This window comes from Theobroma umbraticum, unplaced genomic scaffold (assembly GCF_002168275.2).
Source record: "Theobroma umbraticum cultivar Fairchild unplaced genomic scaffold, ASM216827v3 scaffold_50.0, whole genome shotgun sequence".
Taxonomy (NCBI): domain Eukaryota; kingdom Viridiplantae; phylum Streptophyta; class Magnoliopsida; order Malvales; family Malvaceae; genus Theobroma; species Theobroma umbraticum.
The window spans coordinates 8531684-8546835 of record NW_018397261.1 but is presented as its reverse complement, the minus strand read 5'-3'; the positions used below and the strand labels follow the sequence as shown (position 1 = coordinate 8546835).

Sequence of the window (15152 nt, the reverse complement as noted above, 5' to 3'; positions counted from 1 at the left end):
TTTATAAATTTTATAATTTTACCCCTTTAAATATTAAAATTTTAATATAATTATTTTACAAACATTATTTTCATCCCAAACATGAAATTTTTGGCTCTACCACTGGTGATGAATAGAACCAGCATTAGTGAAAATTGCTTTCTATGATGGGCCATTAATGACAAAACGAAAAATAGTAAAAGAGCATGAATCTTCTCTATCGTGATAAGATATGTCAATCAATCTTGGATACCAAAGACCCGAGCTATATATCTTCTAAATTCGTTTTTAAAAATATAAAGAAAGAAAGAAAGAAAGAAAGATTGGGTAAGAAACAAGGACAACGATACATTTGTGAATGTGAGTATTAATTTGTATAAATTGATTATCATTTGATTAATTTAATAGTTTTTTGGGTTTCGATATTAATTAGTTAGAGAGATCATTTATTTGATTAATCTGATTAATTTTTTATGTCTAAAATATATAATAGGAACCAATAGAAAAATCAAGGATTGATAATATTATATATATATATATATATACATACGATTAAATTAAAGGCATTTAGACTATATAGTAAAATATTATTAACAGTTTTTAAAATGTATTTTATATAAATATATATTTTTATATATATACACGATTAACATAATGTTGAATAATCAGAAAATCTGGCCCAGAGTTGAGCCCAAATACTTGGCCCAGGAGTAGTCATTACTGGGCACCTAGATGGCCCAATCATTTTCTTTTTGGATCTCAATTTCGATTCTAAAGTCCAATCACGTTTTCATTTTTCAGGGTGTTCTGCGTTCACCTTCTGCTTCTGCAAGCACTCTTCAGCGTCTCTCAAACGTTCCAGCACCCCTTTTCTGCTGCCGTCGCCTGCAAAACCCTGAAAGGAGGTTAGCTCTTTGTTCTTTAATTAATTGTTGTTAAACAAAGTATGGTTAGCACAATATTGGTTGAGAAAATTGTATGGCTAAGAGATTGAATTATTTTGTTAGTGCCAGGTACCATTGATTTGAGTCTGGGTTCCTCTTTAAATCGTAAACTTTCCCATGATTTTCAGTTGTTTCTCATCTCAAATTTGGTGTTTCAATAGACCCTTTTTATGGTTCTCTTTTGTTAGTTCGTTAATTGGTTAATTCGTTAATATCAAATACACTCTAACCGATTGATTATGTATGTATGTATGTATGTATGTATGCGTGTATTTGTGACTCTTCTTCTGTTGTTTGAGAATGTTTTTAGAGGGAAATGGTATATGAATTCATTGATGCTGAATTTGATCATGTTGAATTGGCTTTTTGACACCAGATAGCAAAGTTGAAAAATCTTCAGCTACTGCGTCATTGCAGCAATGAAGGAAGAAGAAGTAAATCGATGTCAGATTCAAGAATGGTACCCAAAATTTAAGTCAGTGTCAATTAGAACCCTCATTCATGAGCTTCCTGAATCTTTTGTCCAGTACCTGCTTGATGATTCTGGACCATTTCTGCTCCCTGTTTCCATCTCAAATGAGGATGCCTTGCCCAATAGGATTCATAATCCTGAAGAGGAAGAAGACTATCAAGTGTCAGAAGGATCTGGAGATGAAGCAGAACCTTCAGTGCCCCCTTCTTTCCCCGAACTTGAGTTGAAGATTAAGGAGTCGATTGAAACCGTAGGAGGAGCAGTCTTTCCTAAGTTGAATTGGAGTGCACCAAAGGACTCTGCATGGATAAGCACATCTGGGACTCTCCGTTGTGCTACATTCAGCGAGATTGCTCTCTTGCTTCGGTCATCTGACTCCTTAACCCATGATTTATGCCATGCATATGATTCATGCAGTGACAAAACCATGTCAAGACCCCCAAATTTCTTCCTTGCCCTTCGGAAGTGGTATCCATCTCTACGACCAGAAATGGAATTCCGTTGCTTTGTCCAGGGCCAGCACCTTGTTGGAGTTTCACAGCGGGAGGTCACTACATTTTATCCTGTTCTTTGTGAGAAGAAAAATGATCTTGAAATGTTGATTAAAGAATTCTTCAATGACAAGCTGAGGCTACAATTTGAATCAGAAGATTACACATTTGATGTTTATGTTACAAAGGATGAGCGTGTCAAGTTGTTGGATTTCAATCCTTGGGGTGCATTTACACTGCCTCTGCTGTTTACCTGGGAGGAATTGGAGCAAAAACCGAGAGAAGGAGATTGCTTGGACTTCAGAATTGTAGAGAGCCAATGTGCTGTTCGGCCAGGTTTGAAGACAGCGGTTCCATATGATTACTTGGATACTAGCCCCGGGAGCGGCTGGGACCAATTCCTGAGAAATGCTGATGAAGAATTGCAGCGACAAACCAGGTCTCCTGAAGCAGGAGCTTGAGGACATTCATTTTTGAGTTTTCGATGTTGATGTTGTAATTGTCATTCCTCCCAAGACATGTATCACCTAGTCAAATGCATGATCCAGAACTTCTACTTTGTTATTTGGGAACTGCAAAATTTTGGGTTCTTATTATGAGCTTCTAACAGGTGTGACTTTCCTTGTTCATGTTCACCCTTTTTGATTATCTATGGCTGGTCTGATGGAAGGCGTAGCATACTTCAACCGCTCTGCAATGCCGCCTGTGACAAACTGACTAAGCAAAAACAGATTCAAGATAATTTTGATACTACGCAGTGATGGAGCTATCTTTCTCTTCTACTTTGTTACTGCTTCATCTGCTTCTGCGAAGGAAGTTTTCAAACATTTGAAGGACAAGCAAGCCTGTTTGGAGACTACATCTAATGGTGCTTGCGTGCGTTGAGAATATAACGTGCCAAGGCAGTCGAAAGCCAGACATCAAACTCTCTACATTTTCTCCAAAAAAGAACCTTTTTTAACATTTTTCAATTTGAAATTCATTGCAATTACGGTTAAAGAATTTTGATGTGCTTTTTAAAGACAAAACATAAATAAAGTATTTCAATTCCACACCAGATAAATAAAAAGATCTTAAAAAAGTTATAAATGTTAATAATGTTAAAACAGACTACGTCAAACACGCTTTTAAAATCGAACAGGAAAGATAAGATTAGGTTAATAATCTTGCGACAAGGCTAAATATCAAAGATAAAAACTCCCAAAAACAAAATGAAAAAGTACAAAGATGATCCGAATTCGGATGTAGAGAATTTTAGGAGAGAGCCAAAGAGATGGAGGTCCTTGTGAACTGCCAAATCAATAGCTATGGGAGTGGTCATCAAGGGCAAAAGAAATGTCATATGAACAACGAGATGATAAAATTATAATACACACGCATCTCAGTTTTCAAAGAAAATGCAAATCTTCTTCTACACATGCCAATAACAAGGGTCTCTAAATATGGCCAAACAAAGAATAAAAAATTAGATTCAACAACGTATCAATGCAACCTCGTCAGTTCCTCAACTCTCTTGGAAAGCTCCTCCACTGAAACACTCATTGCCTTGGAAATCTCCTCCATCTTACCACGGCTCAGATCAAGGAATGATTCGATCAAATCACCATCCAGAAAGTTTTTGGCTTCCACAGTTTTCTTCTCGTTGTTGAATGATCTCCATTGCTCATGGCTCAGCCCTCCGACGCCCTTTATTACCTTTCTTAAGTTCGATTGGAGCTTCTCCAAAAAGGCATACTGCTCATGAGGAAGTGAAGCAATGACACCGATGACACCGTTAACGGTGCCAAAAATAACAGTTGGAATCTGGCCTACATCAGAATCTGGCAATCGCATAACAAGGGAACCATGACGGAATCGGTTGACAAATTCCCCAATGTGGTACTCACCAACCACCTCAAGACGGCCCCGTTCCTCATCAGTAGCGCCTTCACTGTTCTTCCGAACTGTGAAGAGGTTGAAGTTGTTTTCAGCACCAAGATAGATGTCATCATCAAGAATCTCAACAGCTGACATCCAGTTAGCATTATAGTCACGGGCTCGTTCCTCAATTGCACCTTCTTCGTGCTGTAATCAAATTGTGCACCAATTAGTTAGAACAGAAGGGGTTTGAAATCTAAATCATTGGCGATGAAGCCAAGAAATGCACACAAACAGAAAAATAAGCATGATTGCACGTGAAGACTTAGTAGAGTGTTTCGGAAGCCTAATTACTTTGTAGATTAACAAGGATATTGATTTCATCAGATCACCAACAACAATGAAATCCCCACGAGTTTGTACATAGAGGGCAAGTATGTGGCCATGATGTCCGCATTCAGATTGCAGCTCCCGGGTGCCATCCTCCCGAAGCATCCACTTGTACAGCTGGATTTTTTGATTAATTGCAGCCAGTAGTTTGCCGTTGAAAGCACTTAGAGAGTAAACTGCCCCCTTAGTTTCCTTTTCAGCAATAAGCTGTAACTTCCCATCTTCAACAATGAACACCAATATTCGGCCCTGTGAAGAAAGTTAAACATTGGAATTAGAAATTTTCACATGAAAGCTTTTGATTTAAAAACAAAAACCAAAAAGAGTAAAAAACAAGAATGAAATGACACCTTAGTCGGCTCATTTTCTTCTGGCAAAACATATGCAGTCCCCACACAATAATATACATTAGGATCATCCGAAAATGAACAGCTCAGTATGGAGCAACCATACTCAAAAGTATCAAGAGGGTAGGTCGAAATAAACTCAAAGGTTTGATCATCTAGCAAGCGGATAAAATGCATTTCAGATTCATCAGCACTAGGCTGGTTTTTCAAACTACATATTGCAAAGGTCCGAGATTGTTCCTGATGGCAGATGCGACGAGCATGCTCCCCGAGTGGGATAGAGCGAATGTGAAGCTTCTGGATATCATCAATAGTGCCAATAGTAAGTTCACCTTCTTTTGCAATGGCAAGGCTGGTGAAAGAAATACAGTAATAAGTACTCTTAACCCAAGTATGTCTTAAAGAAAGAACTCTAAATAGCAAAAAGCTTATCTGCCAGCACTAAACTTCCAAACCAATCAATGCAAGTATCTGGTCATTAGAGCACTAATGCTACAGAAATTGACCTTCAATAGGTTAATTCAGACTGGAGCTAGTATTACATGTCAATGAATTGCAGAAGCAGAAGGTATTACATATTATGAATAATAACTGCTATACACATGTTTCTTATACAAGTTTACCTCATTACTGAGAGAAACTACGCAGTATGATCAAACAACGTAAATTTAGACACTTCTGAGCACCAAATTTCAGAGTAATAATATTAGTCTGTTAGCCTCTGTCATATGCACTGCAGCAAAGCTTAATTTTGCATGCAAAACCTTCTGAATTATGGGTAAAAATAACTTGGTCTAAGGATATACAGAACTTCAAACGAACCAATATAAAGAGAGAAAAATCTTTTCCTTTCAAGTTATAAAAAACAGATCTAAGAGAACGAATAGGAGAAGCATACCTATCTGGAAAAGCAGCAGAGTTAAAAGGGCACATATGACTGACTTCCTTCAGATTGACATTGCTGTAGAGTAGTTTCTTGTTACTACTATAAATGACAGTTGGCCTATCAGATGCAGCAAATACATGGGTGGTATTCTTAGAGGAGAAAGTACGAAGCGTTATGGGCTGGGTCCCAAGAGAAACCTTTTTCCTATCTGTTAACTCACCGCTACTCATGTTCAATTGAAAATTTAGAAGATGACCATCTCCAAGGGCACACAACAAGTAAGAGATCTGCAAAAGGAACAAAATGACTTTAAACATTGGTATGACAACATAGTTAACTACAATGTATGGAATCAAGAACACAGAAAGACAAATGCGAAATATCATAGTTCCACATGGCCAACAGGGTCTTAACTGCAGTGCTCTTATTAAGCAAGTCTGAGATGAATAATCAATGTATTGCTTTGCAGCTAGGCCAACATTAAAACACTTAGCAATATCACACACATCATAAGAGAAGCTAAACAAATCAGTGAGATAAGATTAAAGCTGAAGAAACATCAAATAAACTCATACCCCTTCAAAGGAGCAAAGAAGAACAGAACGAGGAATAATCTCTCCTCCCAATTGCTCCTTTGTGATGAGATTCAGGTCAGGGAGTGAAAATATCCTCACACTTATATCTGTCCACATTCCAACTGCAGCCAGCTGACTGTAATTAGAGTTCTCACCAATGGGGTTAATGTCAAGACATGAGATTTCATACTCCAGCTGCACATGTTTTACTTGTGTCAATGTGCCATCACCAATTTCCAGATAAACCAAATGACCACCCCCTGTTGCTAGTAAAACCTGAAATACAAACAATGCAAAGACTTAACTACAAGTCCCTTATACAAGAAGCATTTGTAAAGAGTAGAAAGGTAGAAGAAGATTTACATCAAGCCTTTCCATTGTAAAACCATCTCAAAAAAGGACAAAATTATCATTAGGAAGAAATAGGAAAGATTATTATCATTAGAAAGAGATACGAAAAAGGCATTTGTTTGTATGAACATGTTTTGAAACCTACATAAAAACAAAACAGCCAGTCTCGACATTTTAGAAAGGGATAGGAAAGAGTACCTGGGTGGCATTAGCAGTGGCAACATTGACTGAATACCCAGGTGGAGCATTCCATTCATGCCGTAGCTCTCTAGATATTGAACTCACCAGCCTCACAGAGCTTGAAGTGACCTGCCATGATTCTCATCAGTTGGCATGAAGTACATATAATATTTATTTGTCATAAACATATTGCTTGCTCTTACTATCAACAAGCAAATCATATGAGCTAGTGATCATCTCATAAAACTCTATCCACAGGGCAAGTAAAACTACAAAAAGGAAAAGCTAGAGTATATAGATGCTAACACTGGCTTAAATAAAAACAGCAACATTACACAAATAAACTTCACCTACTGTATGCTCATGCAATGATTGCTGCCAATTTGATGGCAAAAGCTCTCACCTGTACAAGTTGATTGTAAACAGCATCATGGCAGAACAATGTCTGCACTTGAGAATTAAATCCCTCAATCTCTGTTTCTTCCAACTCATCCTCAAGATTCATTGCCAAAATGCGTGTCTCACTAATAAAACTAACAACCAGGAAGGTGTCAAATGGATCATCTGTAGAGGATCTCAAAGACCACATTCCTTTGATACCTTGAAGTTCTACTGAGGCCTATAACATGCATAAATGCAACAACATATAAGTTATGTGAATATAAAAAGGTTAACTCTATTAAGCGTAAAGAAATTCCTTAAAACACAAGATGGACCTGTTCATTGATTCCTATTCCATTTCGAACTATGCGAAGGGAACCATCCTTATAAGCTCCAGAGCAAGTTACAACTTGACCCTGCCCTTGCCTCTCAAGGTCAACCACACAAAAGTCAACAATAGGCCCCAAATTGACATACCTCTCCAAAACTTCTACATATGAACCTTTTGCATCAGGTTGTAGATTTAACTTTATCAGCTGCATTGATACCATAACAGAATGTCAATACATTATCACAAATGACATTATAATGATGACGAGGTGAAAAGCATGGGTCAAGCAGCCTTGTCATCAAATATTTACATACAAGTATGTGATCACATATGACACTTCACTTACATCTGCATCGTATCAAGCAGGTCCATGAGGAGCCAACATAAGACAACATCCTTAGGGCATTGGAAAGTGTTCTTCAATTGAGAGGAATATTACTCTTACAGTGTGTATGGATAGAGGGAGAGTAGAAGAGTAGATCGAAAGAGAGTAAAGGGTTTTTTCTTTCTAATTTGTTTGGGAGTTTTCTATAAGGGAGGGGGGAGAGAGTTTGGAAGTGAGCATGAGTATCATAACTCCCTAAAAACCTCACGTTTTTCAATTACATCAACCCTTCAGATTTGAGAGTAGAGTATTCCATATAATTATCAACTTGTGACCCCTTCTTGACCCCTCAGTTTATTTTTGGTAAATATATTGAATGTTATAATGGTAATAGCACATATAGCATAAACTAACTAGAAAGTAGTTTCACTTAATTGAACTAAGGTCACACTCATAACATATAAGTTATTTCATACATGTATCTTGGGAAAACAGTACAAAATTAAACTCAAAAAGTTCAGAGATAACAAATGTATCATGAGATAGCTTTATAGGACAAACAAGTCAAAGTAATATTCATGTCTACCATACCTGTGAATCTCCATAACTTGAGCCAATATAGACAAATGCGTTATCAAGATATGATATTGTGGATGCAATGGAAGTTTCTCCCAAGAGTTCGATTTTGAGCCCAGTAACCCTGCAAGATGCATATGAAAAACATATTCTTAAGAATGCCCCAGTAATGCACCCTGTCTAGAACCAAAGCAAGCTTTGATATGCTCTTTCAATCACAAAATATATTCTACTGTTCAATGACAAACATTTGAAAGAAGAATGAAAGCTCACTCACTTTTCTTTCTCATGGGTTATGACAAGCAGGTGAAGAAGGCCAGCATGATCGCCAAGCAAATACCGAGAGCCATCAGCATCAACTCTTCCATAGGCTTTTGTAATTGACTAGAAGCACACATCAAATATCAGCAAGAAATGTCAAATCTACAAGGAATTACTGTAAAGATCCTTTAGAGAACTTATAAAAATCAAGCAGTAAGTCAATAGGTGACCTACAGGTCTGATTGGGATTGCTTTGAATGCATTGGCACTGCAATAGACAATTGTTTCTTCTCCAATAATAAGGACACCACAGAGAGGTGGGGGTACAGGTATGAGTAAATCAGCTCCATTGTCAAGATTGTTTTGGGACCATGGTCCCTCAACAAAGTCCTTCTCCTTTAGAGCAACCTCATATGTTTTAACGTGACGTGCATCTTTATTGTCCTGTAAGAAAGAGCACAAAATAAAAGGCAACAGAAACAATTATCCCGGTGTATCTGTGTTGTTTACATCATAAAATACAATACATGAAATAAATGCAAGAGAACTAGACCATTAACAACAAATACAGCTAACAAAATGACAATATCCTACTGACTCAAGCTTAATTACAGGCAAAAACCAAATCAAATTACTTCCCTATTGTAAAATTCAAGCACCAATTACTGCTATTTCCTTTTATTATTTTTAGCTAAGCTCAGATTACTTAAAGAAGTCTTAGCTCAAGGCAATAAAATTTAAAAGTTTTGTGCCTAAACTTGGAAAATGTTAAAAAAGGAAAGAAAGAAAGAGATAATGCACAAATCTAGAATAAAGATATGCATTTAGAAAGAAAATTGAGACCTGGTATAAAACTACGATTGTAGGCTTTGAGCAACCATATAGAAACTTGATGTCCAAAACTTGAAGTTCCTCAAGCCTGAAAAACAAATAGCAGTCATACCGAAGTAAAATCAAGGACACCAATTCAAACAAATATCTAATGCTCTTTTAATTGAACATAATAACTTTGTTTTGATCAGTTAAAAGATTTATTGACAGTGCCGAAAGAGGTAATATAAAGAAACAATCAGATGTTTATTGAAATATAAGCCATGGACCAAAACTAATTTGAACTACTGCAGCATTTAATCTATGATAAACATTTATTGCAACAAAAGTGAAGCAGTACGTAAGAAAAATTTTATTTAGGGATTACCAAAACTGTGGTTCATCCAGCATCTACTATTTACACTTGGTTAGGATCATAACCAATCTCTTTACTTACTAAAAAAGAACCTTGTATTGATTGGAATGACTGGAGAAAAGAAAAACAGAAGAAGAAGAAGAAGAAGAAGAAGAATACCTTATATTAAATGCTTCTTTGAGTTGCCCTTTATTATCAAAAGGAATAACCTGAGAAAACCACAAAAAATATGATGTACAACTGTCTCAGGAAATGAGAATAGTGAACAACAAATTATATAGGCTTGGAGTTGGAATTTGCTGCACCAAGTGTGCATACCTTAAAAAGCCCATCATATAGATGGAGTCCAATTAACCTACAATCAGGATCTATTATGCCAATCTGTAGAAAATGGAAAGAAGGGGGAAGGAGTCAATGAAAAGAATTTTTCTGAAGGGTGCAACGAAAAATAAACTTTGCATTGTTGAGAAACATTTGTACCCACCACAAGAATCACTTTGAAATAAACAATAATTACCTGTCCATTGTCTGTGGGTCGACCAATACGGTCTGAAACATCCCCCATTGCCCTGCAGGTAACAGCCTATGATCTTAGCTCCAAGAACATTGCTCAAAGAAAATCAGAAACACACCCCACAAATTCTTATAGACATCATCATGGCCCAAATTGCATCAACAGAAGAAGACTTTGAAGAAAAGAACAACCACAATAGACAATCTATGAAAGAAGATGGACCACTGTTGTCTTCCACCTTTTCCTCTCTTTCTTAACATAAATAGTAATTTAACAAGAATCACACAGCAGACATATGAGATAAATTCCCCACGGCTTCATACACAGTACAGATCACCTCTGTCTAACTTCATAAACAGATGTGATGTAGTTTGTTATTAGCACCACCATGAAAAATCATACCAAAATTTAGGAAATTAAAACAAACAAAAACAATAGTCCCACAAGAGAAACCTATGTGAGTTAGATGCCAAAACTGATAGTTCAGGGCAAATTGAGTGCTATAACATAAAGTATGCACAAATCAAGTCTTACAAGTTGAAGGATGAGCAAATGAACCATAAGAAAATATGTACGTAAAACATATTTTTTTTCATTTTTCAAACCTCGTAATAAGCTCGGATGTCTCAGCATCCCATTGAAGAACACAGAACTTGTATCGCTCTGTTGCAATAAACAGAAAATCCTGTGCTTCACCCTGTTACAAAATGCTCAACTTATACTAAATCAAATATTATCTAGGTCGAGTCTGAAAGAATATTTAGAATAACAAAGATATTTACTCACGTGTGGACGGAAAAGTTCAAGTGTTGCAATTCTTCCATATATTGGCACATCTAACATCGGCTGAAACATGAAAAATGCAATTCTCAAAATTTATTTTTTTCCTAACCAGGAAAGACAAAAGAACCATCTCTCATTTTGCAGTGAAAAGAAATAAGAAAAGCCACTAATTTTCATATGTTATTTCATCTCCAACCAGAAATTAAACTAGACACCTGCAATCCTTGAGGAGTAAGCAAATGGATTTCAATCCGAGTACATTTCCTGAAAGCAGAAGAATACTTAATCGAATTAGTAATTATAAGCTGCTGGACTCAAATTCCTCGCTATTAATCAATAAAAACCGAAACTGCACAGCTACGTTAAAGCCCTAGCTCTTGTATTATCGAAAAATAAACAAATAAAGAAAAAAAATTCGAGAAGTGAAAATTAGGGCAAAGATAATCAGAATGGAAAAAAGAAAGAGAGGGGGGTCGGGAAGCAGACATACGCAATGATGAGATTGAGCTCTTGAGGGCTGGTGAAGTTGCCGACGCAAGAGTGAGTAACGTTGGTAGGCTTGTGCGCCGTCACCACGTAGTTCCATACACTCATTTTTCCTCTTCCCGCAGATCTCTGGTTGAAAGGGGGGAAGCCCTAGGGTAAGTCTGTCCCGACTGGCTTTGCTTCTGGAAAGGTTGCGAAGCTCAGCTTTCTTCCTTAAGCGGCTTCGCTTCTTTGTTACAGTGGCGCCGGTGCTGCAGACACGGTATTTAGGTAACACGTCATGGCTTCCATCGTTTCTAGTAGCACTATACCTTTTACATTTTCTTTTTTTTTTTCATTTTTAGATTTAATTATTTTTATAAAATATATACTCTTTTAGTATTTTATTTATTTATTTCCTTTTTTGAAATGTTCAAAAGTTCTTTTCTCCTATTTAGATACCTAATATTTTTATTTTTATATTATAAATTTAGTTTTCAAATAATTATGTACTTTCTCATATTAAAAAGTTTTTGAATATTTGTATTATTAAAAAATTTTAAAATTTTAATATAACGTATGTCAAATTCAAAATTTTTATTTTTATTTTTAAAAAAATTTAAAAAAAATAAATATTTAGAGACAAAATGAATGAATAATTATTCTATAATTCATTTGTTGAGATATTTTATATTATAAAATATGAAGTTTTTTTGTATTCTAAATACTTGATATTTTTATATTTTTTGAGAATTTACATTATATTAAAATTTATAATACATTGTTATAATAATAAATTTATTTTTTATTTATAATATAAAAATTTTTAAATTTTAATATAAAATATATAAAATTCAAAAATTTTATCTTCATTTTTATAAAATTTAAAAATAAACACACATCTAAGAACAAAAAAGAAAAAGTACACTAATACGCATTCATCCGTTATAATCTTTTAATTGTTAAATTAGATTACAAATTTTAAAACAAATAATTAAAGTACTAGTAATTTCAATTTCCAAATATAATATTTAAAATGTTTTTTTGTTAAAATTTTTTCCAAATTGAACGACTTGTTCTTAAATATTAATTTGAATGTATCAACTCGTATCTATTTAAGAGTTAAAAATGAGGATATTTGCATAATAGGATCCATACTATATGTCATGAATTTTAAGATAAAGTGAGTCTTAAGTATATAAATATAAGACTTTCATTATTAATCAAATATATTTTTTAAGTTAAAAATGTGAATTCATGATAAATAGTATAAGAGTAGATCTAGATTTTTACTTATGTGAGATCCATAAAACATATAAAAGTCAAGATGGACTCAAACTAATGTAAGAGTCATTTCCCTATACGAATATTAATTATATAAATATGAATTTTCGACCACCTATCAAATCTATCTTTTAAATTGAAAATGTGAGTTTACAACATTCTACAGTTGAAATTTATGATAAAATTTAAATAAATTTTTTAGATGGAATTCAAAAAGTTTTGTTTTTTTAAATATTCAAAAAAATTAATTTTAAAAATAAAATTAATAGATTAATCATATTTAATAAGAATATTGAAAATATATAAAAAATTAATTAAAAGTATTTTATATATGTAATTATATCACTGCTTATTAAACATCAAAAACTTTATTTCTATTTTTCAATAAATATATATATTTAAACTTCTTCAAATTTTAATTTAGTCTTCTAATGTATTCAATTTGAATTTAAATTTTATGTTTTATTTAATTATTACAAAAAAAAAAAGCCACAAACTCGATCCAAAACCTCCAATGTCTAATGGGCAGTTGGCCCAAGAGACCAAATACATGTCGGCTGATTTAATTGGAAGCCCATATTTCCTTTCTCTTCAATTTTCCTTTATTTTTTTTTAATTTTTTTTTCTTCAACATAACCATCATGAAACCAATGCATGTAAGCAGCAAGCTAAATTTGCTTATGATCATGGAGATTCTTAATTGCTTCTTCAAATTGTTGTGGCTCGAGACTGTGAGGAGATATGTAACGTAAAATTATGAAAAAAATATCAATAAAATAAAATCGAGAAGCTTGGTTCAAATTAAAAAAAACAGTGCTTAAATTTTATTTTATTTTTTAATTTTTACAGAGCACCAATGTTCTTAAGGCCAAGAACAATCCCAACACCAATAATGTGGCCAACAGAGCCACAAGCCAAGGTGTCTGCGAGAGTAAAACCAGCAGGGTCACCAGTCTGCAACCCGGAGTCCCATGCTTCGAGCTTCAGCCCAGCAGTGGCCTTCCTGTTTGCCGAGGGAGCCAACCCAAATCTCCCAGCAAAGAGCATAAGGCTTGTTGTTGTCACCATTATCTGTCCCAACACCCCAAATATCAGTCAATCAAGAACTAAAGAGATCTGAAAACAATCAATGAAATCCTCACCAAATTTGTGGGAGAACCAATGTAACCACAGCGAGCACCCAAAGCTCCCTTCCCCTTGCGCCTCATTGGCTGAACCGCTGCCTGCGTTTTCCACACAATTTTTTTTTAAACTAGCAAGACTTATAAACTGAAAGTTCATATTAAACCTACAAAACCAGAAAAACCAAGTTGAAAGAATCACTAACCAGGCTCCTAACCGGAGCTGCAGAAATTCTGGGTCTTAGCCCACTGAACTGAGGGAGAGTGGTCATTGCAGTGGCAGCCATTTGCTAATCTCAAAGCAGAAGAAATGATAATCAGATGCAGTTTCTCTCCCTCTGTTTCTAGTTTGATTCTCTGATGATTTTTTCTTTTCACTTTGGGTTTAAAAGAGAACATCAACCTAGCAGACCCCTGGAGCCACATGAGCAATTTGTGGCTTTAGAAAGCCAGAATTGGATACACTTTGATACTTGTCGATGACTTGGCAGTGCTCCATTGGGTTCTTTCTCATTTGGATAAGGCTGCAGTTTTTCCTTTTCTTAAAGATTGATGGTTTTGCATATATGCTGAGCTGGAACTGCTACAGTTAAATAGTTAAAGACTTAAAAGATGTCATTTTTCTACAATTCTCTTTCATTTTCCCTTCTTTTCGTGGCCAATTGTTTCAACCATTGGAGTTAAGCATCAGCTTCGTATTTAATTTTTATTTTCTTTTAAAAATTCGGAAAATAAGTGGTTGAGTTTATAGTTTTGAATTCATGTTGTAACCTTATCATCTATGATATTAGAGTATTAATAATTATATAAATATAATACGATTAATTCAATGTAATATAATTTTAAATATATATAAATTATTTATATTTCAGTAGTTCAACATAACATATTAATCAGCTAAGCTTACGTTTTGAATCTTGGACCTAATTATCATGTACAAAACACATGATTATGTCAACATGGAATTAGGTACACTGGCCCCTGACTTTAAAAATCAAAGAAAGGGAAAGAAATCTACACGTGAGAACGAGAGTGTTCTTTGGCGTTCTAGAAAATGGATTTTGTAGTTAAGTAATTCAATTATATAAAAATAAAAGGACAAAATAAACAAATCAAAAAAGAAAGAGATTTAATTTAAAATGAATACGTTCTATTAAAGTATAGGGGCAGAGGGAGGATTTTAAGTTATAACACAATTTTAATTAAATTGTAATATAATATATTATTAATTAATTAGAATTAGAAATTTAATAATTATATATATACCTCATTAATCTATGTTAAAATTATCATACACAAGATTTTGACAGATTTTTTTTCAAGGGAGGATGTTGGCTGTGCAACAAGCTTTGGGAAATAAGGAAGAAAGAGATTGGTCTGACATTTCCCATGATATTATTAAACGCATAATATTCGTTGGATTAAATTCGAATTCGTGGAATTTGAAAGAGTT

At 34.5% G+C, this 15152-nt stretch overlaps 3 protein-coding genes across 3 annotated transcripts; 1 reads left to right on the top strand and 2 right to left on the bottom strand.

The window, feature by feature from the left end:
• The first annotated feature begins 774 nt into the window (after positions 1–774).
• Positions 775–2488, top strand: EDA35 (temperature sensing protein-like protein). The gene is made up of 2 exons (XM_021430993.1): positions 775–884; positions 1300–2488. The coding sequence occupies exon 2, from the start codon at positions 1343–1345 to the stop codon at positions 2345–2347; it is 1005 nt and encodes a 334-aa protein (XP_021286668.1). The 5' UTR covers positions 775–884; positions 1300–1342; the 3' UTR covers positions 2348–2488.
• Positions 2489–3200: 712 nt separating this feature from the next.
• On the bottom strand, positions 3201–11641 carry LOC110417934 (DNA damage-binding protein 1). The gene is made up of 19 exons (XM_021430538.2): positions 11320–11641; positions 11045–11093; positions 10833–10892; positions 10652–10743; positions 10050–10101; positions 9851–9913; positions 9692–9741; positions 9190–9265; positions 8581–8790; positions 8363–8469; positions 8101–8209; positions 7189–7389; positions 6876–7091; positions 6491–6601; positions 5942–6217; positions 5379–5653; positions 4484–4832; positions 4098–4382; positions 3201–3950 (listed from the first exon to the last, which is right to left on the bottom strand). Exons 1-19 carry the CDS (start codon positions 11421–11423, stop codon positions 3369–3371), a joined length of 3267 nt encoding a protein of 1088 aa, XP_021286213.1. The 5' UTR covers positions 11424–11641; the 3' UTR covers positions 3201–3368.
• Positions 11642–13373: 1732 nt separating this feature from the next.
• PSAK (photosystem I subunit K) lies at positions 13374–14132 on the bottom strand. Its single transcript, XM_021431157.1, has 3 exons — positions 13906–14132; positions 13721–13801; positions 13374–13649 (listed from the first exon to the last, which is right to left on the bottom strand). Exons 1-3 carry the CDS (start codon positions 13984–13986, stop codon positions 13422–13424), a joined length of 390 nt encoding a protein of 129 aa, XP_021286832.1. The 5' UTR covers positions 13987–14132; the 3' UTR covers positions 13374–13421.
• Positions 14133–15152: the final 1020 nt, after the last annotated feature.